The sequence below is a fragment of the Camponotus vicinus genome, unplaced genomic scaffold (genome assembly GCF_025532165.1).
Source record: "Camponotus vicinus isolate PSW18456_S1 unplaced genomic scaffold, iyCamVici1.0 SCAF_1, whole genome shotgun sequence".
NCBI lineage: Eukaryota > Metazoa > Arthropoda > Insecta > Hymenoptera > Formicidae > Camponotus > Camponotus vicinus.
In genome coordinates, this window is record NW_028141945.1 from 8,006,887 (window position 1) to 8,031,704 (window position 24,818).

Here is a 24,818-nt window from a genome sequence, read left to right on the forward strand (position 1 = left end):
TGGATTGTATTTAACTCGCGCCGGTCCTCTCCGCGAATTAACGAGCGCGCTTCATTGCGCGATCTGGAGTCCTCGTAAAAATAGACACGATATAATCAAGTGTGCGAAACTCGTCCTTCTCTTTTATTCGCGTTACAAGTAAAGCTTTTTAAAGGGGAATTTAATTAACTTGTATCATTTTTTTTCCAGAGCACATAGCTTGTCAGAGGAATAATTATCGATTGGACATTTCGAGTTGATGATCAGCTGTTCGTATCGGCCCAGTTTGAAATTTACCATTTGCGACTAAAATTTTTAGCGATAAATAATAAAATTCTAGTATACATCATGGGATGCAAAAAAAAAAAACGAGATTCCATCAGTCTAGTTTCTACCAGGCTCGTCCATCGGTTCTGTTATCAACGCGCGCGCAACCGAATGAGTCGCACTGCTCCGCCGTTACTTTCGAGAATCACTGCAATCCGTTAAAGACATTATACACGTTCACGACGCGTGACCGGCCGTTGCGCGTTACCAACGTTCTTTTATACACCGATGTTTATCGATCTTTCCGTTTCGCGGGCGGGAGGATCTATTTGCGATGAATATTTGGACAAAAATTGAGAAAGCTTCGCGAGAAAATTGATCGCGCCCCGCGTCCTCGCGACAGACGACGAATTTAAAGCCCTCGGACTCGGATCGCAAAAAGCTACGCAACGAGCTGCTTAATAAATCCGAGCGGGTGAACGCGAGCGCGAGCGCGAGCGCAGTAGCGCAGTCATTGAACTCGTCGTCGGCCACAATTTTCATGTAAAACGGGGGCAAGGCTATTTTATTCGTAATGCGCCTGGGATAGGAGGCGAATGGACTCGCCGTAAGAAGATAGATGCGGTTCGTCGAGGCGCGAGTTTAATTGTGCAACTCTCAAAACAATGCACTTTTGCAACGCGATACCTCGGATAGGGAGACGCACCTGGAATCTCGTCGCGAGAAAATTTACAGCGACGTTCCTATCGCTCGATTCGATCGAGATGTCAACATTTCGGTCCGCGATTCATCATCGCGGGCACGATTTTCTCTCCCTCTTCTCCCGCTCTCTTCGTTTTCCGACTCTTACGCGACGCCGATGTTACGTCGCGGACCAAGTGTCGCGACGGGGCACAGCTGGAATTTCATTCGTTCTACAAAAGGCGCGGAGAAAGCGAGGCGCGCTGAGCAACAATGTGAGACGCGCAGGCCGTTCGGGATATTTCGCGGGCGGGCTCTATACATCGGGAAAAACTGACGTTACGGACGCGGAGAATTACGCCGCATCTGGCCTGCAGCTTCTGAAAAAAGTGTGTCATCGAATATACTCGGATGTACCATGTTGGCGAGAGAGAAACGTGCCGCATCTCACGCGGACTCGACTAACAATAAGCTGGAATGCGACGCCGAATATTGCTCGCTGCCAGGAGGGAGCGTCCTTATCGCCGCTTTTATCGTGACTAGCAGTATTTATATAGAGATGACTAATTAGAATCTGTTACATTTCTTTGGACGTATATTTCCGTCGCGACAAAATTTCAGAGAAAAAAAAACGTCGAGGAACGTCGCGTTCAATGAGCATGCGCAGCTTTTACACAATGTGCAAAATGCGAAAATAAAGCTTGTTGCACAATAATACACAAAATCTAGGTACTTCGTTTCGGGAATATCGAGCACCTTTTCCAGCCTCGTCGATGCTTATTTTCCGTCGCGATAAAACCGAGAGCATTAATCAATCCTATCAATTGTTTAACGTAATATTATCGGAAAGAGAGTTAGAGGCTCCCGCGAGGTTTACAGACTTGGGGCTCTTATTCCGCAGGAGGTTCCTCCTGCAGGACCTTTTGCCGAGGGATAAAATGACAAACTTGCGACAAACTCGTCGAATTTGTCTGTCACGCGGATTGAAATCTTGTAACAAACTTACACATTTATTATGCAAAGCATGGTTCGACACAGGAGGGCCAACTGAGACCCTTGACATTATATCTCAGTGAAGATTGGTGTATAATCCGTGTCTACGAGATCTACTAAACTGTACTTTAGCGCGGACAAAACGTACATATAAGCTGATTAAAATGAGAAAACGAGAAATCTTTAGAGATAATCTTTTTTCACGGTCCGTGTAAAGTTATTTATAAGAAACGCCTCGTGTGTATGTGCGTCGCGTTTGACCTTCGTAACAATAAAATATTTCGAAACTGTTTTCTTCCCTAGCATTTATACGAAAGAGAAATATTCTCAAGGCTATTTATGCGCATTTTCACGCACAAGAATAAAAAGTTGGAATAAAAAGTTGGTAGTACACACACACATAATATATATATATAAAATTGAACTGTACAAAATAAGTTTTTGCCACCAAGTTTTAGCATTAATATCTCATAAACGTAATAAAGCGCTTGACTGACGTGTGTCACCTGATTTATTCTCACGTTGCTTTAATCTTATACATGTATCGCGCGCGCGAGACCAAAATAATATCCATATACCGGGTGTCCCGAGACTCCCGCGAATTCTGCAAACACCGATATCTCTCGATCGCTCGTCACGATAGATCGCCCCGAGATTTTTTCCCATTTAATTTCGGCGGCGAAGAAAGATGCTCGATCGATGGCGTGTGTAAAAGAATGATGCGACACTTACCACCACCAGAGTTCCAGCAATTATCAGTCATCCCTGTTTATCCATCTGCAAAGTTGGCACTACATTATAATCACACTGATCCGACTCGCTGGAATGTCTCGCGACGCGGTGGTCCTTGACGGCGACTTTACGCACACCGGATACACTTTTCATGAGCCCTAGAGTGCCGCCCGACAAAACTCTCAGCTCCGCCGCATCGCTTTACACCAATGAGAGCACCTGTCTCATTATTGATCTCACACTACACACTCTCTCTCGATCGCGATGTACCGGGTGGGCCGCACCGCGGGTTAGCATCCGTGGATTTTTCGCACTCCCCGACTTCCGGGGCTTCGAGTTCTCCTCCTCGGCGAGCGCCTCGTGGATCTCCCCTGTAATCACCCGATCACGCGCGTCTACAGAACCGTCGAGAGCGTTTAACCTACTTCTTTAATCGTATGTCCGTCTCATTAATTTGTACGATCCCTAATAGAGTTCGAGCGACCTCCTAATCGAGCGATTATCGATCGGCGCGTCCCCCCCCCCCCCAGGATTCGTTTCGGTCTCGTCTCGTTTGATGAAAATAAATGTTTTTTTATACGACGATATAAATATTACATACTTAATAAGGAGAGAAAGACCGGTCGAAAGCGGACGAGCGAATCGACCGTCGAAACGAATCGAGCTTGAATTTAATCTCGTCTCACGTAAGCTTTGTTTACGCGAGATTTCATTACAATGGACGCGATTCGAGTAGCTAGCAGCGTCTGAGAATACATGAATACGCGATTACGAGGCACAATGAAACCTCGGGAGAGAAAATGGTCAGTAATGATCAACATGCATCGATGCGCGCCAGCTTCGCGTCTCGGAGAATCCTCGTCCACGTAGATTCGAACACGCGCGTCAATTTCTCTCCGGCTATAATTTCTCCTTTTGCTCGCGTCCGGCGTAATATCGGAAGGAAAGCCGCGAGGACGGGGAAAACTAATGCCCCACGGTACGCGTAAGTATACTAGGGTACGGCAACGCGCATAATGGCGGCATGATGAATCAGGAATCCGTCCCGAATGCGAGCGCAAAATTCGAACCTTGAAAAATATCATATATACGACGTTGATGCTTTTTGTTTACCGGCAATTTTCTTGGCAATTTTCTCTCTCTCCGAAGCTCGAGCTCCGCGTGTTTTTGTTTCGTACAAGAGGAAATGCAAAAGACATACTTTGTCGCTAGCAGCTGACGATTACCCGAGCGAATCCTAAGGAGAGTCGCAGAGATGAGGTTATATTCCGACATAAACCAAAGGCGCCGGCTTCGCGGGACTTAAGGCCGAATTGCACTACGCGATTATTTAATTGATTCGGATTGATTTACAAATTGTAATGGGAAACTTAAAATAGAAAGAGACGGCTTAAAATAAATCAAATTAAAATAAAATTAAAATAAATGAGAATTTAAAATGACATTTCTCGGCTTGTCGAAATGTTTTCGCTCTCTATCCGTATGTCCTACGATTGAAAGTATCCGCGTCGAATATTTGAGAATTTTGCCAAGGCGACCGACGATCGCGGAAGAAGGCGCGTTACTCCGGATTTGACAAAATGTCGCGTCTGTTATTTTCTTACGGTCCGTCGCGCCTCTGGCCCTTCGTGGCCCTGGTATCGGTGTCGACAAAATTACAGCGCAACAATACCGACCGCGTAGGTGCCGCTTTAGCGAAAGAGAGCAAATTGATCGAGACGGCGAGCACAGTTGGCATAACCGGCCGTTTAATCCGCCGATCGATCCGATCCTCGAATCGGCGATACATACGTACGTATATACACCGTCCTGCGACTCGGTGGCCCCCGCCGACTCGCCGGCCGAGCGCGAATTATCGGCCGCGATTGGCTCGCGTGTATCCACGCGACGCGTAGCTCGAAACACGCTCGAAAAACTCGGTTCGGTAGACGCGCGAGAGAGCCAAACGCGAAGGCGACGACGACAAGGCGATGGCTCGGATCACCGAGGCTCTCCTCGTCCTCCTCCTCCTCCTCCTCCTAGTCCCTCCCCCTCGCCCTCCCGGCCGCCTCCCAGTCTCCTCGCGACGTCCAGCCAGAGACTTGGAGGTTACACACGACGAGTAATCGATTCATTCGCTGACAACGCACTCCTCGAGATCGTAGAAACGGACGATGCCTCGACGCGACTCACTTCTTTTTTCTTCTTCCTTCCTTCTTTTCTCTTTATTCCTTTTCTTTTTTCTCTCTCTCTTTCTTCTTTCACGCTCGCGGAAAAACGACGCGATTACGAACAAACGCGATAACAGGAGATCGCCTCTCCGCGTTCGTTTCACCTCCGCACCGCTTCCGTTTTCTTCCCCCGCACGCGGTATGTCTCTTTCTCCGTCTTCCGCTCTGGTTCGCCTCGCCGTCCCTCTGCCGATCTTTCTCCCCCTCTCTCTCTCTCTCTCGCAGGCGTGAGCGGGCGCACTTCCTAATACGTTCCTCTCGCGCACACGAGCGAGCGTTTCTTCCTTCTCGCACTCACGAGCGAAAACTGGTTGAAGCGGCGACACGCGCTCGTGAAATTTCGCGACTCCGTCGAACAGCACGCGCCGTTCACCGCATCTCTCGTTGCATGATAGACGTATATGAAATTCCCTTCCTCTCTCTCTCCTTCTCTTTCTCTTTTTCCCCGTTTCACTGGCTGCCTCTCCGTCTCTATCGCAATCGGTCTCTCACGATCTCTCGGTCCCTTTGGCCTTCTCTCTCACGGCATAGCGCACTCCGTTTATCGGGAAGAAAGAAGGAGAAAAACTCATCTGGAAGATGGCCGCCGCCCGCCAGTCACCGATTTATCCCTCTCTCGCATGGCGCACTCTTTCGCGACAGGCCACCGCGAGCCACCCGGGGATACCGCGGCTCGCCCCGCGTTCACGATGCACACGCTCGTCAGCTGCGACGACACCGAGACGCGAGAACGACACGATCTCAACGACGGCAACGACGACGACGACGACGACGATGACGACACGACAACACGAGAACGATGACACGAGCGAGAGACCCTAGATGCCGGTACGCGCGCGTCGGCCACACTCTCGCCCGACAGTACTCGTACTAAAAAGCTCACCTCGTAGGAACCGTAACGCACTCTCCTCTCGGCGAGTACACACAAGGAGCAACACAGAGGGGCACTCGCGACACACACGCGAGCGCGCGCGCACGCGGCCTCGTACGTGTACACACTGCACCGCGCGGCGCGTCGCCGAACACGATGCGATGCGGTGCGGTGCGGTGCGGTGCGGCGGTTCCGCGGACACGCGCACGCCGAGAGATGCACGGGCTTTTAAAAAAGGCGACGCGTCTCTCTCGCTTTATATAAATATGTATATCTTTCTCTCTCTCTCTCTTTCTCCCGTCCCGTCTCGCTCACCGCGGATCGCGAATCGGCGCGAAAGAGAAACAACGCCCGGCCGTACTCTCGGAATACAATGTTTTTCCGCTGCACTCGCGACGCGAAATTCAACGACAGCTTCGGGCGACAAGAGTGACGTAGGCAGTCGCAGTCACACACCATGGCGTTCCGCACGGCCTCCTCCGTCTCGCTCCCGCAAACCGAGCGGCACCTTACGGCGCTTCGGCTATTATCGGTGAGCTACGATGTTTATTCGGCGGCGCATCGGCCAACCAGTCATGGCTCGCGGCGAGATCATCCCCGGTTCTCGCTTTCGTTTCCCTACTAGCCGCCGTACCGTACCGTCCCGTACCGTCCGCTACCCCGTTCCGTTCCGTTCCGCTCCCCTTCCCCCCTCCCCCCTCTTCCCCTTTCGCGCCTCGCCGAGCGGCGAGATTTTAAGGGTGCGTTCATAGTCGCCGATGTGAACGTGACGTCACGTCGATGCTTTATCGTCGCGCGCGACAATTTATAAAAAGTGTAATTATCGATTAAATCATTGATATTTGAAATTCACACGGCGTGTTTAGATGTAAGAGAGCTCATAAATGCACGCACGATCCATGATAATCCATGTCTATCTATAAAGAATTATACGTGACACATTCACAATTGCGTATATTGTTTCTTTTTAATATTTTGACAAATGTGACGGTATTACGATTATACAATACAATATAGTATACGAGTATAAGACGCTTCTCATCGCGACATTTTGTCTCTTTACATCTTTATAAGCTGTACAAAATCTCTCGTGTGTGTTATAAATATAAAACATATTCAATTATCCAACAGGGAATTGGCCTTAAATAACTTTCTCTTGCGATAATATAACATCTAAAAAGCTGGGCAAAAGCAGATCGTTTCATTTTTTCTCTCGCATCCTGTCACTTTTTTTTTGTCCAAGAGTTAAACAGCATTTTACATTTTAGTTGTATATATAACATTTTGCACTTGTTTTTTCATCGTACGCAAAAAAACCTCGAGAGCTATAAAAATTATTAAGAATAAAATTAGCAGTCTCTTGCGACAGATAATTGAAAAAGAATATTTTATAATCGATAAAATATACATGTATATAATGTGCGCATTATAAATATAATCCTAAATAAAAATATTTATGTACATTTTTCAAATGTGTTTTTATACATTTTTTCTACAGACACAAAATTAATGAATGCGATGGAGCAGAATTTATTATCAAACTGTATGCATGTGTGTATATTTTATCCAAAGGAAAAAAATTCAATTTCACAAAAGAAAAGCAATCTGAAAAACTCATTATATGAAATTATTAAACGTTTTTAATGCACGTTCTGTTGACTAGCTTGGTCGTTATTTCGCCTAAATTTTCGCAATGTTTAAATTGCAAAATATATTTCGCCCATACATTGATATTTTATCTAATAAAAATATACATATACCACATTTGGCACACTGTTTATATAAATAAAAATGCCCTATGACACATGTGTGAAATGAGGAAAAATTAATATAACACATTTGAATTGTAAATTATAATAAACTGAGAGAGAGTATATCACAAAGATGTATTTAAAAATAACTTAAACTAGATTACAGCATGAACTGTTTATTCTGAAAAAAAAAAAAAATATTTTTTAGTTACAAGTATATTTTAATTATAACTTTGAACATACATATATATATAGAGTAGCCATTTTGTGATTAAATATTTAATCGTTTTCGAAATAAACAGCTCACGTAGTTGAAACGTATACCGCTTTTTATCAATGACTGAAAAAAAAATTTATATAATATAGATCAAAATTTTATATTATTCCGTTGTGATTACATAATTAATATATATTAAATTTGTAAAATTATATATTTACGGAATTAAAAACATATATATATTTTCTAATTTTCTAATTATATAATTTATTTATAACATTTCTAATAAAAGTCTTTATTTAGCGCCAAATGTGATCGTTTGACTTTGAAATTCAACACAAAAATGATGTAAAAATAGAGTTAAATATCACGCTCCAAAAAGAAGCATATCGTAAATTAATAAATATTATTATATGAATTATTACAAAAGTTGTTTTTTTTAATATCTTTACGAATATATTATAACGAAAAGGAGAATTTATTATCATAATACGTATGTTATCATAACTGACTATACTAGTAGTTATAAATACTCTATACGTGCTCTATACGCGCTTTAAGCTTAATTGAAACGTAATTCCGCTACGACTAAAACGGCAGCTCTCTTCATTCCACGAATGATCATCCACGATCTTCGCAAGCTAACAATTTATTCCGACGAATACAAGGATACAGAGAATCAGTTTAACAACTATTCATCTCGGTTTAAATCTATTACTGGATCTAGCGAATCGCGTAGATATCGTCATGTCGTACACGGAACTAATATGTACGGTGTAATCTCGACAATAAATGGAGGTAGCAATATTGTCAATAACAGGATTAATCCTAGTGAAATGAATTATGGAACAATGTACAATATTTACGTTTATGTTGGATACCGACTGTGTCCTAGTTTCGAACTTTCCACATCTTCTACGTATATATAATCCACGCTATTCGCGACAATACAAAATACTGAAACCCTGTAAACGATTTGTTACGATTGACAATCTGTGATTTGGCATATGTCAAATATATGCCACTCTTCTCCCGCATTCCTGCATGTATTCTTACAGGAATATATTATACTCCTCCTATATATATATCTCTGAGCAGTAAATTAAATAATCCCACTGAAATAATATGCAAAGCGCGCAAAAAAATTACTACAATAATAATCGAGATGTACGTATAATGCTATTCTTTATGTACAAGAAATACAGGTACTTCTTAAGCGAGAATATTTCTATATGTATAGACGCGAAACAATATTTCCGTATACATGTAAATACATGGTTGCTCTTGTAAAGAGCAGGCAAGATTTACGATTCATTTTGTGAAAAAACAAAAAAAACGCTTTCTTCGTTACTTAATGAAGAATTAAAATTAATTAAGAAATTTATACATATAACATTGCTTAATTATATTATGCAATGTTGAAAAGTATCGTAATGATTTGTATCATTTGTATAATAAAACTATATCACATATCTTTATAGACACATATGAATCATATGGAAATTATATACAGAGTATTCGGGGAAAATTACAAACGCTTATACTCGAGCAAGATATTTTAGCTTGTAATTTGTTTTAATACTTGCCCACACAGCAGCTTACAAATCTAAAAAACCTCGCTCCATAAAGTTGCATATCACATTAATAAAGTCTGTTGTACATTCGCGGTTTTAGCCTTTCTTACTTGTCGCTAAAACTGAGATCCTTTAAAAAATTCCATCATTTAACAAGCATATCCTACGTCTTGTAAGAAACTCCTCAGTTTCCTCCTTTCAGTTTTACGTATCTTTACGTTATGCATTAAATTAATTTGTTTTTCACGAGTGCCCTTCACATTTTTAATTTCAATCGTTCACGTCTCATTTTGATATATATATATACTTTTATATTAATCAAGATCTACCGCAATATCCGCGTTATTCGTAATAGAGACATTCATCTCCTCATCTTCGATAGATTCTTTGTCCGTGGCGTTGGACACCGTATGATGGTTGTTTGTCGTTTGATTGTCAATCTTTGCTTCATCGACCGGTTGAACTGTCGTTAACGTACTCCACCAGTTCGAGAATGCCCCTTTCGCTTGCGATAACGCTCCCCCTTTATAAATTGTTAGTTCCAAAGATAATATTGTGCACGATTTCGACCGCATTAGATTCAAAATTAATTTAGATGAGTGCTCTGACATATTCACGATTAAAAGATTTTATAGTACAATAATTAAACAAATTTAAACAAGAAGTATGTAGAAAAAATTCGTCTATTTTCGATTATTTGTATCATCTTTTTTTTAAACAGATGTTAATATATAATTTTCAGTGTACGAGATAAATATTCAAATATAAAAATAATGTATATATATATATATATACTTAAATGATATCTATACATTATTATATTTTTATTCAATTTATATTTAAATCAATAAATTGTGCAACCTCTTACCTACAGCTTTTCCAGTGGTCGCCACTGCGCGTCCAGTCGATGCCATTGCTTGATTCAATTTTCTACCGCTTTCTGTGTTTTGCATCGTACTGAAACAGCACACGAAATAGATTTTTATTTTCCATATCTTACGATTGGTCAAATAATTAAAGAGCACAAAAAATTGCGTATTAAAAATTCTCGTATATATTTTACAGGAGGATTTTATTACTTACTGTGACAAACGTAGTTTCATATCTTGTACTGATAACTGACCAGCAAAGGGATGTCCAGGTTCGATATTGAGTATCTCCGATTTACTCGCGTTACACCACGCCTTATAATTGTTTGTGGCGCGCCACGCGGATACAAACGCTGAGTTGTAATGATCCGACTGACGAGTGTCTTGCTGCATAGAAGTACGCAGCATGCTCAACAGGTATACTCGAAACTGCGTTCTAATCCACTCGTCGCCGCCTTCCCATCCTACCCCATCTAGAAAGATGTCCTTCCGAGGTTCAGCTACGTGCCTCACAACATAATCGGCGAATCTCAAATCCTCGGTAGTAAGATGCAGCTGTCGTCTCAATTCGGGATCCGTTGCCTCTATTCGTGTATTTTCAATCTTTAAATAACACAAAAAATTACAAGTCAAATCGTTTATATTTAATTTTGATTAAATTCAATATCACTTTTATGCTTACTTCAACTAGCACATCAATAAGTTGCTTCTTTTGTTTAAACAATACATTTGTAGCACCCACTATATATCCTCTAACATTCACATCTCCCAAGAGATCCAAATAAGGTAAAGATAGATAGGGTAAGCAGAGATATCCCTAAAACAAATATATAAATTTTTGTACATCATGCAAAACACTCGTTCTAACGGTATATGTGATAGATGTAATAATGTCAAAATCATACTTTTGTAAATAGCTCCAAAGGTAGGCCGCATAACTCAGGATTAATGTGCGCGATTTGCGTAATGTTATTTGTTAATCTCGCATCAGAGAGCGCATCGTTACTTGTATCGCGAGGTAAACTATTATCCGTATCATTTGTGTTCAGCGTGATTGCGTTTACACTGTGCACTCTGTGTACGTTTTCGTTCGTCTGTGGCGAGTATTTAGAGTTGCTCTCCTCTAAATAAGATTCCATGCATTCTTGCGCCGATTCGATTTCGATGACCTTCATACTTATATTTTCATTATCATTGTTATTTTTCTGCAGAGTTATGTGCTGCAGTCCATCCAAGCACTTGTCTTCCATGGACTCGATAATCTTGTTATCATTAATGCATAAAGAGTTCCTATTGCTATTATCATTGCATTGCTCATGATTCGACTTGGATATATTGTCTTTGACGATACATGTGGACGATAAATTAGAATCAACGTTATTTGTCGAGAATTCTTCTTCATCAAAAGTCGGTATCGGAGACATTGGCCTAGATGGTCTGGAGAAATTGAAAAGATTATTCATTGATCAATCTCGAGAGAAGATTTTTTACTTTTGTCTGTGTAATACCTGACACACGCCGCTTGTTGAAGACCGTGCTCAATCATGCCAGGATATAGCGACAATAAAGTCAATATTGTAGCACACAATGGTTGTACAGGTGATTGATAAAACACTATCCTTTTTTCAAGTAAGAGTAATTTAAATAAAAGTAATACTTTATGACGAAATTGTAATATAAAATCTCTTGCGGATAAACCTATAAACAATTTCAATATTATATATATATAGTATACAAGTGATCCGATTGGTAAAAAATGTTTGACAACTAATTACCAACAAAAATTTGCGGCGGAATCTGACTGTCGCCACTCATGCATGAATTAAGATGATGATAAGTATCCTCCAATAAAGACACTTTACTAAAATCTCCCTCATCAAAATATGCATGCGTTATTAGAGCCATTTTCACTTGAATATGCCCGTACAAAGGTAAAGTACTCAGCACGCACACTGATTTTTGAACAGTGCCTCTTGTTATATCAGAAGTGCGATTTTTTAATTTCTGTAAATATAATAAAAAAGAAACGCTTCAATTTGATATTCAATTAAAATTAAAAGTGAGTTAATTTAAAATATATTTTATATACCTCTACTGGTATTTGTCGAAAACACGAAATCCCATATATCGTACATTTTGGATCATTGAGACTAGGTAAATGAAAATATACTGTATCCTCGTCATAATTGTGGGAACCGTCGGGTAGGGCAAGTGTAGGCAGGTACTTCCATCCTAAGGGACACTCGTTAGGTGCGCCAGGCACTAAAGGCGGAAATGAGTATTCTACCTGAAAAGTGATGTTATGTTAGCGCGATATGTGATTGAAATGCACGGATAAGACTGGGAGACAGATTTAATCGACAGATTATTACCTGGCAGCCTTTTTTGTGATGAAACCCGACGACGATGACGTGAAGGATCGGCCCGTTCGATTCCGCCATCCTTATTTCGTCTCCGATCGAAAATAACGCCACGACACTTCCAAGTCCTGGATATCACTTTACACGGATAATTCGCCGATCTCACATTTCAGAATTGCAAAAAAATACCTTTCACGATACAGACGAGCCGATGGAACGCCGACAGACGGACACGCGCAATTTGACATGCGCCGCGATGTCAGAATGTACACATACATACACACATGTATGATATGTATATATATCGTTATCGTATCACGGAATGATTACCAACGTAAGCGACACATAAACAGATTTAATATCTTTTTATATCGTTGGGTTCTGCTCTAAAAATATATCTCGGATTCAGGATTTCATCCAACTCTTTCATTTTTATTTCCTTCAAAAGATCTATTTCTGTATATTTTTATATAGATATTTTATTCTTATGTGGATTTGGTGTAAATCAACCTTAGGATTGGTTTTAAAACAGATATGTATATACGTTATCGATAGTGTCATATATACACATTTCATGCAGTTATCTGTTTAAATAACTACGATGAATCATCATTGTGCTTTTATTAATCCTCTTCTAATTTATACTATTCCAAGCATGATTCAGGGTACATATTCTACAGGAATAACATAGAATATTACACAGTACAAAATTATAAAAATTATAGCTTTTTTTACATTTATATATTATCTGAGTCAAGAGTTAATTAAAAAATTCGTTTAAAAGTATCTTCGATTTAATAACAAAACGCTCAATATATTGCATACAGAATTGTCACATATTATGTGTGTGTGTGTGTGTATATATATGCATATATATATATATACATAGGGTGTTTTTTTATTACACAATTCAAGAGTACCTATTACAGAATTCATTAGGTACTTTGAATACTTTACACGTTTATAAAATGAAATAACCATTTTCATTTGCATGTGACGAATCCATGTCTCTGTCCCATTGCGTCAATCACAATGTAACTCTGATTTATATATGTGTATATATATATACACATACATATAATTATTTTTCGTTCTTATATATTTATCTTTGCTTTGATAAGTCCATTCTCTCTCGATTCCTATGTCCACGTATAATGATGATTTGCGGGACAGAGCCCTGAAGATCTTCCGGTTCTTCTGCTCGGAGTGCACAGCTGTTCCGCTCGGCCTCATAGCCGTTCTCCTTCCCCATGAGAATGAGAAAGAAGAATAGGAAAAAGGTGGGTAGAAAAAGTCGATTGGAAGACGCGCTACCTGCGTACATTAAAACCCTGAGTACCGTCCGGGCCAGCAGGCATGCGAACTACATTGCTGGGATAGTTGCCGCCATCTGGCATGCTCGACTTTGACTGAATTTTGTTAACCTCCTGCATCATTTTTTCTTCCGGGCTCTTTTCCTCTCCCAAAATCCTTTTTCGCGCTTCCGCATATTCCTGCTCTCTCTAAAGTAATTTTTTTTATATTCTTGTGTGTTCAATAGGATAAGCGATAACTTGAATGAGACAATGTTACATACCTGTTTTAGAGATTTGATAGGTTGCTTAGGTTTATCGTCATTTAATGGTCCATCGCCACTTCCCTGTGAATCTCTAGTTGGTCTCTTTAATATCTTTACTGTAGGCTTTGGAGGTACATACTGAGACCTGAGACCATCTTCTCCCAAAATGATCATTCTTGTGTTTGTGTTATGACTAGATCTGTATTTAAAAAATTATTTTATATATTATATATATATACACATGTATGTATGTATATGTGATCCACAGTAGAAATCACATAATAAAAATAAGAATGACTTTGACAAGTATAAGCAAGAAAGAACCAAAAAATGTTTGTCTAAACCTACCTAGAAGATTCTATTTCTTCATCCACTGCGTCCAACTGAAGGACCTCCAATCTTTTATCGAGTGCCTAAAATCCATCATGATGATTCTTTTTTTGTATAACACAGTAATAAATGATTTTCATAAATGATCGAGTGATAAATTCGAGTGAGAATGTATTAGTTGACTAAGGGAAAAAAATGCTTGCAATTGACACATTCCAAACAAGAAAATGTATCCTTATGGTAACATGAACTATTTTATTATTATTACTACCATCAACTACAATTAGTTCTTTGACAAAAAAGGAAAAATACAAATCAACGGTGAAGCTACAGACACGCGTTAGCGCGAAAAGAACACGAAACAATCGGTCTCGACAATTTTCTTGTCGCGTTCCAAAAACTTTGCACACAAAAGAGTTCGCGCGTGCATGGATATAGGTTAACACGAGATTATATCGTTCTATGTTAATTTGTGGAACAAAACTCCAGACGTATCTTACATTGGATTCCTCTATCTGCTCCCAGCTCTCGAGGACATCGTCCATGGCTGATAACGTCGCGAATTTCCTCGCGGAAATCTTCGAATTTCGCGAACCGTGCGCGATCAACAGCATGTAATGATAACTTGAGAGAATGGAACGTCAGTGTTAAAATTGAGGACGGTGTCGGTGCTGCCGCAGGCACATTTAAGACCGAATTGGCGGTTTCTTAGGTCCATATTCTGAATCCTCTTTTATCGATAAAAGAGGATTCAGAATATGGGCCTTAGAATCGCTTTTCGCTTTTTCGAGATATAACAGCTGTGCTGCAGATCAAAATTCGTCAATTACGCGAAATCGCCATCAGTTGCAATTTAAAGATTCGAGAAACGCAAGAGATGTATATTTTAATCTTGAGAAAAAGAGTTTTTATGTTTGGTCATTAATTAAATAATTATATGAATGAAAACTTGCGAAACAGTAGGATTATATTTCAAAATCCTACCCATAAGTAGCGTAGCGTTTAATTGACCAATCAGAACAAAAGGAGCAAAGATTTCTTTGTCCTGATTGGTCAATTAAAAGATATTCTACTTTAGGAGTAGGATTTTCGAACGCGCACATCCTAGGATGAAAAAATGTTTACAAGTTCTTTGCATGAAAACAGTGTCAAGAGTCATCTGACATTTGTTGACTCTGTAAATGTCAAATTCGGGAATCGCATAATGAACCGCAATACATTGTCATAATAGTATAGAGATCGTATCTATCACTTATAACTTATATTATTGGAAAAAATATTTTGATACATGTAAAATATGACAGAGATAGAATGGTAAGAATATTATTTGTATTAAAATAAATTAGTTATGTTAAATTGCTGTTGTTACACTCTGTCGTTTTGGAGAAATAAATCTCTTTGGTTTCACAAAACATGAGCATAAGTATGCTGTAATGGCTTTCCATATTATATAAAAATCTTTATTATAGGATCTCAAAACCTATGGAGTATGGAACTGTAAAGTTTGCATGTTTAGAGGAAGCTATAGAACATCCGTTGAAACCAGTTGTGATCACTGTAAGATATAATTTTGATATTAGAGTATATCTTGCATAAATGTATCTTCTAATTTAATATTATACATTAAATTATATTATTTATTTAAGTATAATTTTTATGGAAAACATTTTTGTGTTTTTCTTTTATATAGTTAATTGATGGACGTAACTCAACTAGACGCAATGCATTACGAAGTACAAGTACCAGTTCCTCTACTGGAATACCAACACCAACGCATACACCAGTCCCTATGAATCCATTGAGCGATCCACTGCTAAGCCATCCTTCTCTGGATGGCTCTGATCCTCTTACACAGTTTGCACGAGAGGAACTCGATCCTCTGTCCAAAATGGCTGCAGATGAAGTAATATATAATCCCCTGACCTCTATAAATATTTGATAATTCTTTATAATGCTTATTATTTATGTTACAGTGGGATTATTCTAATGTTGCACTAGTTGGTAAAAAATTGAAGGATACAGCAGAAGAATTGGTTGAACCATGGTCTGTTAGACGTTCTGCTATATTGAGTAAATATACAACTTCTGAAAAACTATCAATCGTTACTAGCTTCTTACCAGGTGGAGAAAAAGGTGCTTACTTTTTCAAGAAAGTTGTAAAAATCAATTTACAAAGAAAGTCTATATTATTTACTTAATTTTTTAATATAGAAATTTAAATATGCATTTTAGTTGAATTTAAATATATAATAGTTTTACCACAGTTGTAGTGAAAGTTCAGCCAAGTGGACCAATGGTCGACAAAGTAAAAACGCGGCTCGAGCAATTGGATGATTTTGAGGAAGGCTCTGTAAGACAAATGTTGGATTTATCACAACAACAATATACTGCGCGAATCGAGCAATTGAATAACGAACTAGTACAAGCATGGCATTCCGATCAAAGAGTAAAGGCGCTCAAAATCGCAATACAGGTTCTTATCCACTTACTAATTTCCTGCAACATAAAATTTAGATTAAAGTTTTATGGGGAAATATTATGAAATTAACGCCAAATTATTTTTCAGTGTGCCAAATTATTAGTAGACACATCTGTAATGGCTTTCTACCCAAGCAAATTTGTTCTCATCACAGATATATTGGATATTTTTGGGAAGCTTGTATATGAAAGATTGAAAATGAAGGCTGAATACTACAAGTAATTATCATACAAAAAAAATTTTATATTTTAGAGCTACATGTTTTTGTATATATTTTATATCTCTTTATTTCATTGCACAGATTATGTCATGGGATTAGATTTTATTAATAATGACAAAATTTTTTTTTCTCAGACCAGGAAGCAAAGTACCTACAAGCTTACCTGACAACTTTACACCTGATATGGTTCCTGAGAATGCAAAGGAAACATGTCGCAATTGGTTTTATAAGATAGCCTCTATACGAGAATTGGTGCCGCGTTTGTATGTAGAAATGGCGATAATAAAATCTTACAGTTTTCTGACGACAAGGTAAGATTCTCATTCATAATATCATGGAAGAGTTCAAATTATTAAGCTGACAGATGTATTTTTTTAGCGAATTTAATACTGCTCTATTACGTATAACTCATATGATAAGAGGAATCGGGAATCCGTTGATAGCCGTTTATGCGAGATGCTATTTATGTCGCGTGGGACTAGCATTGAACAAAACATCAGATTTTGAGTTTGTACGAGAGAATTTCTACGATTTTCTTTTTACTTATCATCAGTTATTTGGGCTTACTGTGAAGAATGAATTAGCGAAACAGAATCTCATTCTACATTCCTATTTGAATCTCTATTTACCGGCGTTGGATTGGATTGTACAGGTTTTAGTAGTAACATCACCCGAAAGTCTTCTCGAGGAAATTTTGTCTCGTTGTAAAAAACAAGAAAATGGGTAAATATATATTTTAAATATCTTTAATTCATCTTTAATTTCGTTTTCAATTGCCTTTATACATATATATGTATATTTTTTTCAGATCATTATTATTGAACACAGTATTGACTGCATTTAAACCGACGTACATTGCCACACGCGCCATGGACTTTGTAAACTTAATAGTAGCGAGCGAAGATGATGGTATTGAGATTAATAGATTAAGTGATAAATATACATATATTTGATTTAAAGTGCGTTAACATTTTCTTTCAACATTTCGGCAGGATATCCTCAATATCTCCTGTATAGAAGTTTAGGAGAGTGTCTTGTACGAGAATCTCCGCCGAAAGAAGACTGTCAATCGGTGCTTAATATAATATGGAAATACATAACAGAGCTCACAGATCCTAACAAATTTATGCATTGCATCGAGATCTGGATTCAGTTTACTGTTATACATTTTTCTGTAAGTTTATATAATAATGCTCTTTATTATATTAAATTAGATTTCTATATAATATACATGTATTACAGGTAAATGAGCTCAATTTATTTTTCGGTAAAATAATAGATCATCTACGACCCAACAAGGCTTTCGAAAACTATTATCCGCAATTGCAGAATATTGTTGAGAAGATAGTCGCTCACACGCAAGATTTTGAGTCACTGCTTGCTATGGTATCGCGCGCTTTAATCATATTCATATTTATTCAGATAATCATCTTAAAGTCATATTAAATTAAGTATCGATCGCATACTTATGTTTTAGGATAATTTTTTGCCTTTAATTGACTTGTTTCACAAGGAAAGTATTAAGGTTGAGGTTTGTAAAACTGTTATAGAAGGATTGAGTGCACAGAACGGACCCATTACAGATCCTATTATTATAAACGCTCTCATGTTTATCGCAAGGATTATGCACGACTCTGTTAGGTATGTCAATTTATTTTTATAAATTTTGTTCAATTTCTAAAATTTAATAAATATCTCCATTATATACAGCGCTTTGACTGTCGAAGATGAGAAACGACAAATCGGTCAATTAATATGTGGCTTGGTGCAACGAGTAGATTATGGTCGTGATTTTGAAAAGCAGCTTAATTTTTATGCAGAGGCCAGGGCGGCATTTCCTAATCTTGATAGCATTCATATACAGCTTGTACAGGTATATACATATATATTACTAGATTGTCCTTTCTATTTTACAATTTTACATATTAGTACAGCAATTTTCTGTATTTGTATTCAGTGTGTAAATAGATTATCAGTCGATACTAGGAAAATAGTGCGCGGTCATCACACGAGAAGAACGTCAGCGTTTGTACGCGCCTGTGCTGCATTCTGTTTCATCACTATACCATCCTTAACTTTGGTTCACACGCGTCTTCAATTATATCTTTTGTCCGGACAAGTCGCTCTCTTGAATCAATGTCTAGGTCAAGGTATGAGCCAAATTAATCTTTCTAATATTTAATATATTGCTAGATCTTTTGTATTTTACGTATATAAATGGACATTTTTCAGCCGATGCTTGCTTCAAGGCCGCCTTAAGTTTAGTTCCTGAAATGCCGAAAACTATCGACATTGATGGAAGACAGAAAAGTTCACAACCATATTTGCTCTCATATTTGTCGAATTTCTTGTCAACATTGTTAGTAGTCCCGGTACGTACATCAACATGCGTCATATATTAATTTTATAATTAATAAATTGCCCCGCTATATTAGGATAGCCCAGAGCATGGAGTCTTGTATTTGATGAGAGGTTTACTTAATGCGGTTCAACGTTGTTTCGAAGAGAATACCTCAATCAAGCCATATTTGTATTTACGTGTACTCGATCTTCTTTCAACGGTAGCGCAGGAAAATTATCCTTATCATATCGACAAGGTAATTTTATGTTTTTGTGCATTTGAGGAAATAAGTAAATAATTGCAACATTTATTTCTACAAAATTAGAGTAGAAAAATTAATTATAAACTAAAATATATCATGTGATAATGGCATTTTAGGTTGATTCAAATGATAAATTATATGGATCTGATCAGAAATTTATTGGTGAGGCAAATAAAATATGTTCCAAGATTGTTGAGGAAATCTTAAGTCATCTCAAGTATCTTGGGTCTACCGAGCAATTCGACAAACAATCAGCTCTAGCACTCGAGCTGTTTAATTGCTTTGTTATCCGTGCAGATTTACGAGATCCTGCATTGGCAAACATGGCTGTAAATTTATGGAATTTATCACAACGGCATGGTTCAGTGGATCCCAAAATGACAGTAAATATATATTTACAATAATCAGAATTTCAATATTTTATGCAATAGTTTTGCTATTGTACTCTTCAATTATTTCGTAAATTTTTTCTTAGATGAGAACAAAAGCTTACATGACACAAAAGAGTCATCATCGAGAATACGAACATTTTGCTGATATACTCACGAAAATGTCGAATTATCGACAATAGAAGATACTTTAAACACTTTTTATTGGCAATTCTTTTTGAAAGATATTTTGTTATTGTGCAATAAACTTTCCGGCCATCAAGAAGTCGGTCAATGAATCAAGAAATAACGAAAGATAAGAATGAAAGGGAATATATAAACTATAATCATTGATAATTTAGTATTATTTTATATCATCTTTTCTAAGTAGCAAATATTGCTGTAAACGAAATATTTAATTAATTGACATAATTTATATCTTTACACAATAAAAATAATGCTCAATGAATTTAAAATTGAATATATTCTCGTTTAATTATTGCACAATTTTTTGAAACATTTTGTGTACGTACATCGTTGATTAATATATTATATGTGTGTGTGTATATATATATATATATATATATATATATATATATATATATATACTTACACAAAAGAATTAAATTAATTCATCATATTAATTATTCATTTAAGATTTAATTTATCATATCATGGTATTATTAATTCATCACTTTTATAAAGTTGTGTTATTCTTATAATTCAATCATATAAAAATAATGAATTTTTTATTCTCCACACATCGCAATACACCTTTGCGACTGTAATGGAAGATGTCTGACTTAAAAGATACGATAAACCATTAAATTTACCCTTATTATTTTAGTACAGATCGAAGCGCATCCAAAAATATATCAGCATGAAGCTCTGTAAAAGTTAGTGCAGGTCTCAATCGTACGGACTGGCTACCACATCCACCTGCCATGATACCTAAGCATAAAATATGAAAATATAAAAGATATTTTTTATAGTTACATATTTTACGTTACAATCTTACCTTTGGTTGCAAGTTTCTTGATGATGGTGTCTCGCATTTCAGGAGAGGCGCAATTAAACGCTATGAAAGTTCCATGACCACGCACTGCGCTGATGACACTGGAATGGTCCTTTTGTATATTTGTTAAATGCTTTAGAATATAGTCACCAACGCGCGTAACTCTATCCAAAAGATTCTCCTTCTTGATGATTTCCACGATCGCTTCGAGCAGTATCACTTTACTCGGATCGCCCATCCAAGTATTGTATACGCGATATGGTAATTTCGGCCTACCATATGGATTACGCAGTTAATCATTAATAGTTTTTAATACTATTTTTGATATACCAAAAACTTTACTTCAAGTCGTCCGAGTGGTAATAACCGCCTAATTGCATTTTCTTGCTGAAAGTCATCACGTCTGGTGGAGTATCTAAATTGAAGTGCTCGTGACACCACATTTTTCCCGTTGGTCCGGCACCTGTCTGGACTTCGTCGATAAGCAACGCTGCTCCGTGCTGAAATATTTTAATACAAGATGATAACATCCTTCTTAATGCACAAGCTGAGATATAATTGCCTCTATACTTTACTTTTCGCGTTATGCGTTGAAGTTCCTGAAAGAATTCCGGCGATGCATGATTGTCGCCGCCTTCCGATTGAATCGGTTCGATTATGACGCCAGCCACTGGAACCTTCTTTTCATTATTGTATTTTTCAAATAATTCTTCGACCTAAAATATTTGTAAAGCTTTAAAAATTTTCTCTTGCATGTGATACACTACAAAGATATTTAAGGATTATAAGTAACGATACCTCTGCGAGGCAACGTTTATCTTCTCTCTGATTTTCTCGCATGTTCTCATCCAAAGGATATTTGTATTCTGGAAAGGAGGCGATAGGCCAGTCGAGAGCTGGTACATCTATTTTGTGAATGTATTTGCTGTGAGTTGTTGACAGACAAGCTAAGGTTCTTCCATGAAAACTACCTATCAATATTAGTTTATAAATAATAATTACAATAAAATTTGCTCCTACACAACTGATTGATATACTACACCTTTGAAGGACATGATGGAGTATCGCGGCGAACCAGGCATTTGATTCATCATGCACGTTTCCATCTCTTCCTTCGTGAATGATTTTCCTTGTCTTTGTTTCTCAGCGTACCAAATAAAGATGTTTTTAAAAGCATTTTCATTAGAACAAGAACCGCACATCATTGTTGTAATGTGTGACAATCCGGGTGGAGCTACCTGTCGATAGTAATAATTTCGATCTAAATAGAACAATTAAATTAAATATATGGAAAATAAATTATAATTAAAACTTTTAACAAAAAATACCTCTTTTTTAAGTAAAACATTTTTTAATCTGTTTGGCCAATCTTTTCCCGGAAAGGATCCTAATGCAGGTCTATTTGCTATAATTTTCTGAAAAGAAACACAAAAGTTAAATGTTTTTTATACAATTCGGACACGAAATAATTTGTAAAATGTTCTGAGAATAAAATTTGACTAGCGAAAACTTATCAAATATTGTAGGAGAAGATATTGATTTATGATTTACATAGAGTATATTCTGTAGAAGAAATTAACTTGCTGTACATGTATGTGAAAAAATCCAATGTTTTGCGGTTTTATATTACTTACTTGATTAACGGGATCGGCAAGAGCCTCCAACATTGCCGGATGATTGTATCCTAAGGGCATTGTCGAGATTTGCATATAAACATCCAGCAACGCGTTTCCATCGACATCTATTATGTAATTACCGAAGGATTTTTCGTAGTCTGCGAAGAATTGTACGGAAGACGCTTGCTAAAGTCACAGATTTCAACATTGTAACTTATTTCTTTTCTACTACACATATTTATAAAAGATTATGCATTATTATCAATGCACATATACATATAAGCTCTTTAATTCTATATATTGATAGCAGTAATAATATACATATATAAATTGCTATTGAATGAAAGAAGAGTAGCTTTAGAAGTATATTTATAAATTATATAATTATATATTGTTAGCTCAACAGTTTCTGACATATGTACTTGTATCGCATTCAATTCTTGTAACAGGCTCTGCGATCGTGGACCCGGTATTTCTGTCAGAATCACCGGCCCTTCTGGTTCCTTCACTGAACTAGTTAGGCATCTTTTCCACGTTATTGCAACGCCTATACAACAATATTATATTCTTATTCTTCAATATATACATCTTTATTTCTTTATATAAATGTATACATCTTATATATGTAAATTATTTGTCTCTATATTTTTGGATTTTGCCGACAAAGATCGTTGGATATTTGTATTATGCAGGAAGACAATTTAACTCGCTGATTCGTCCAACAACTCTGACGATTAGCTTTATTGACACCAGTTAAAAATGATTGCTTGATATATTACTGTAATTTTGCATTTTAACCCTTCACGAATCATTATGTTACAATGCAAACGATGATGTATAAAATAAAAATAACAAATATAGAGATGTATAACATTTCCAAGAATATATTAAGAAAGGAACAAATATAATGAAAAAAAATTCTCAAATACTGAAATTAAATTAGAAGAAAGCAAATTGTCAATATTCAGTAATAAACATTTGGTGTTCATTTATTTTGATAGGAAAAATATTTATGCATCAATACTTCTATTAATTCTATTATCAAGATTAAAATATTAATATTAATCGTTTAATTAAATTAGCTATAATAATAATCCATGAATTTATTTATTACAATATTGATTAAAATTTAAAATTTTAGACAATTCTGTTTGATCAACTTTATAATTCTGGAATTGGAAAATTAAAAATTAAAAATATCTTTGAAATTAAATATTGTTTTTTTATATTACTTATATAAATAAAATTTTAGATAAGATAGCCATGGATATATCGAAATAATACGCGCAAAAATATGTATTGAAGGTATAATGTCAAAGATACATAAAAAAGAGTTAATATGTAATGATTCTGCCGATATATTATTTATTATCTTTGATCGGTGTTCTTCATACAAAATTTTAAGCAACAAAATCAAAGTGAATTTATAGATTTTCATGATCTATAACAACATTCACAGTAACACGCGCAACAGAACGGCGCCTATCATGTGATTAGTTTCTATAATCTCTATGTCAATTTTGTATATTAAAGTTTGATAAGAGAAACGAATCTTTAAATACCGCTTAACAGCTGTCGAAGCGAAGTCTGCACATTCAGCACACGATGACACTTGTTAGCAATCATCTCCGTTCGATAAAAGCGCGAATACAGAGAGCTGATCTTCGCGACGTTCTCTGCAGAAGAGATAATGCCGTACTGACTAGTAATATGCACTGATAGCGTGCGTTTATCCAGTGCAAAGAGCTGACAATTCCAAGGGGAAGACAAAAGTTTATGAATAGCTTCTCAAAGAGAACTATTTTCGTATAGTTTTTCGACTTAAAATTATTAGAATTTATTAGAATCTCTCTATATCAATTTAATATATTAAATTAAAGTTTGATAAGAGGAATGAATTAGTAAATACCGTTTAAGAGCGAATTCTGCAAATATGTTTTCCAAAGCAATGATAAATATGTATTTACAATAATCAGGATTTAGATATTTCATGTATAATTTTGTTTTAATACTCTTTAATTATTTCTTTGTAGATAAGGACAGAACAGCACACGATACAGAAATTATCATCGGTATATGGTCTTTTTATGTGCACATGATACTCACAATCAGGAAAATGTCGAGA

The 24,818-nt window shown here is 37.0% G+C and overlaps 5 protein-coding genes across 16 annotated transcripts in view; 1 reads left to right on the plus strand and 4 right to left on the minus strand.

The window, feature by feature from the left end:
* Positions 1–6,324, minus strand: part of Tlk (Tousled-like kinase) — a 42,401-nt gene extending 36,077 nt beyond the window's left edge. Inside the window, exons 1-2 of one of the 6 annotated variants that reach the window (XM_083099380.1) lie at positions 4,448–6,324; positions 2,653–3,023 (exon numbers count right to left, since the gene is read on the minus strand). In XM_083099380.1, coding sequence (XP_082955506.1) covers positions 2,653–2,683 — 31 coding nt within the window. In that variant the 5' untranslated portion in view covers positions 2,684–3,023; positions 4,448–6,324. Of the gene's footprint in view, positions 1–2,652; positions 3,024–4,443 lie in introns of all 6 variants that reach the window. The other 5 variants (XM_083099353.1, XM_083099342.1, XM_083099325.1 and 2 more) reach the window with 5 other exon arrangements.
* Positions 6,325–6,673: 349 nt separating this feature from the next.
* On the minus strand, positions 6,674–12,814 carry LOC145971585 (late secretory pathway protein AVL9 homolog). Of its 3 annotated transcripts, none has more exons than XM_083099451.1 (9): positions 12,517–12,814; positions 12,234–12,431; positions 11,920–12,148; positions 11,653–11,842; positions 11,050–11,581; positions 10,827–10,961; positions 10,359–10,747; positions 10,144–10,232; positions 6,674–7,665 (listed from the first exon to the last, which is right to left on the minus strand). In XM_083099451.1, exons 1-9 carry the CDS (start codon positions 12,583–12,585, stop codon positions 7,661–7,663), a joined length of 1,836 nt encoding a protein of 611 aa, XP_082955577.1. In that variant the 5' UTR covers positions 12,586–12,814; the 3' UTR covers positions 6,674–7,660. The 3 variants fall into 3 exon arrangements, with proteins under 3 accessions (XP_082955577.1, XP_082955558.1, XP_082955568.1); XM_083099432.1 differs by lacking the exon at positions 6,674–7,665 and adding an exon at positions 8,157–9,798 and having other exon boundaries at positions 12,517–12,811; XM_083099442.1 differs by lacking the exon at positions 6,674–7,665 and adding an exon at positions 9,599–9,798 and having other exon boundaries at positions 10,148–10,232.
* A 292-nt stretch (positions 12,815–13,106) lies between these two features.
* Positions 13,107–15,145, minus strand: LOC145971598 (SUZ RNA-binding domain-containing). Its single transcript, XM_083099465.1, has 4 exons — positions 14,893–15,145; positions 14,411–14,475; positions 14,081–14,261; positions 13,107–14,006 (listed from the first exon to the last, which is right to left on the minus strand). The coding sequence occupies exons 1-4, from the start codon at positions 15,004–15,006 to the stop codon at positions 13,815–13,817; spliced, it is 552 nt and encodes a 183-aa protein (XP_082955591.1). The 5' UTR covers positions 15,007–15,145; the 3' UTR covers positions 13,107–13,814.
* A 383-nt stretch (positions 15,146–15,528) lies between these two features.
* On the plus strand, positions 15,529–20,538 carry LOC145971620 (VPS35 endosomal protein-sorting factor-like). Of its 2 annotated transcripts, XM_083099505.1 has the most exons (18): positions 15,531–15,706; positions 15,862–15,949; positions 16,083–16,295; positions 16,366–16,525; positions 16,657–16,865; positions 16,959–17,089; positions 17,226–17,402; positions 17,470–17,814; positions 17,900–18,000; positions 18,084–18,265; positions 18,334–18,477; positions 18,569–18,732; positions 18,802–18,964; positions 19,049–19,241; positions 19,324–19,463; positions 19,527–19,688; positions 19,811–20,077; positions 20,170–20,538. In XM_083099505.1, the coding sequence occupies exons 1-18, from the start codon at positions 15,690–15,692 to the stop codon at positions 20,263–20,265; spliced, it is 2,952 nt and encodes a 983-aa protein (XP_082955631.1). In that variant the 5' UTR covers positions 15,531–15,689; the 3' UTR covers positions 20,266–20,538. The 2 variants fall into 2 exon arrangements, 1 of the variants encoding a protein (XP_082955631.1); XR_014438905.1 differs by lacking the exon at positions 20,170–20,538 and having other exon boundaries at positions 15,529–15,706; positions 19,532–19,688; positions 19,811–19,949.
* Gabat (4-aminobutyrate aminotransferase) lies at positions 18,334–24,408 on the minus strand. 4 transcript variants are annotated; one of them, XM_083099611.1, is made up of 10 exons: positions 24,256–24,408; positions 23,116–23,240; positions 22,712–22,879; positions 22,406–22,492; positions 22,120–22,315; positions 21,876–22,048; positions 21,653–21,793; positions 21,420–21,577; positions 21,081–21,349; positions 18,334–21,013 (listed from the first exon to the last, which is right to left on the minus strand). In XM_083099611.1, the coding sequence occupies exons 1-10, from the start codon at positions 24,317–24,319 to the stop codon at positions 20,901–20,903; spliced, it is 1,494 nt and encodes a 497-aa protein (XP_082955737.1). In that variant the 5' UTR covers positions 24,320–24,408; the 3' UTR covers positions 18,334–20,900. The 4 variants fall into 4 exon arrangements, with proteins under 4 accessions (XP_082955737.1, XP_082955743.1, XP_082955762.1 ...); XM_083099617.1 differs by lacking the exon at positions 24,256–24,408 and adding an exon at positions 23,473–23,627; XM_083099636.1 differs by lacking the exon at positions 24,256–24,408 and adding an exon at positions 23,308–23,449 and having other exon boundaries at positions 22,712–22,851.
* Positions 24,409–24,818: the final 410 nt, after the last annotated feature.

Coding starts and splice junctions, on each gene's coding strand:
- LOC145971585 (XM_083099432.1), bottom strand. CDS start 12,585: ATGGCGGAATCGAACGGGCCGATCCTTCACGTCATCGTCGTCGGGTTT. Junction 12,432..12,516: donor ATCACAAAAAAGGCTGCCAG/GTAATAATCTGT, acceptor ATCACTTTTCAG/GTAGAATACTCATTTCCGCC. Junction 10,962..11,049: donor CTTTGGAGCTATTTACAAAA/GTATGATTTTGA, acceptor TATTTGTTTTAG/GGATATCTCTGCTTACCCTA.
- LOC145971598 (XM_083099465.1), bottom strand. CDS start 15,006: ATGCTGTTGATCGCGCACGGTTCGCGAAATTCGAAGATTTCCGCGAGG. Junction 14,476..14,892: donor AGCAGATAGAGGAATCCAAT/GTAAGATACGTC, acceptor GATGGATTTTAG/GCACTCGATAAAAGATTGGA. Junction 14,262..14,410: donor GAAGAAATAGAATCTTCTAG/GTAGGTTTAGAC, acceptor TTTTAAATACAG/ATCTAGTCATAACACAAACA.
- LOC145971620 (XM_083099505.1), top strand. Junction 18,965..19,048: donor TTCATATACAGCTTGTACAG/GTATATACATAT, acceptor ATTTGTATTCAG/TGTGTAAATAGATTATCAGT. Junction 19,689..19,810: donor ATCCTTATCATATCGACAAG/GTAATTTTATGT, acceptor ATGGCATTTTAG/GTTGATTCAAATGATAAATT.
- Gabat (XM_083099611.1), bottom strand. CDS start 24,319: ATGATTGCTAACAAGTGTCATCGTGTGCTGAATGTGCAGACTTCGCTT. Junction 22,493..22,711: donor TTGCCGATCCCGTTAATCAA/GTAAGTAATATA, acceptor GTTTCTTTTCAG/AAAATTATAGCAAATAGACC. Junction 21,578..21,652: donor TTCAACGCATAACGCGAAAA/GTAAAGTATAGA, acceptor AAAATATTTCAG/CACGGAGCAGCGTTGCTTAT.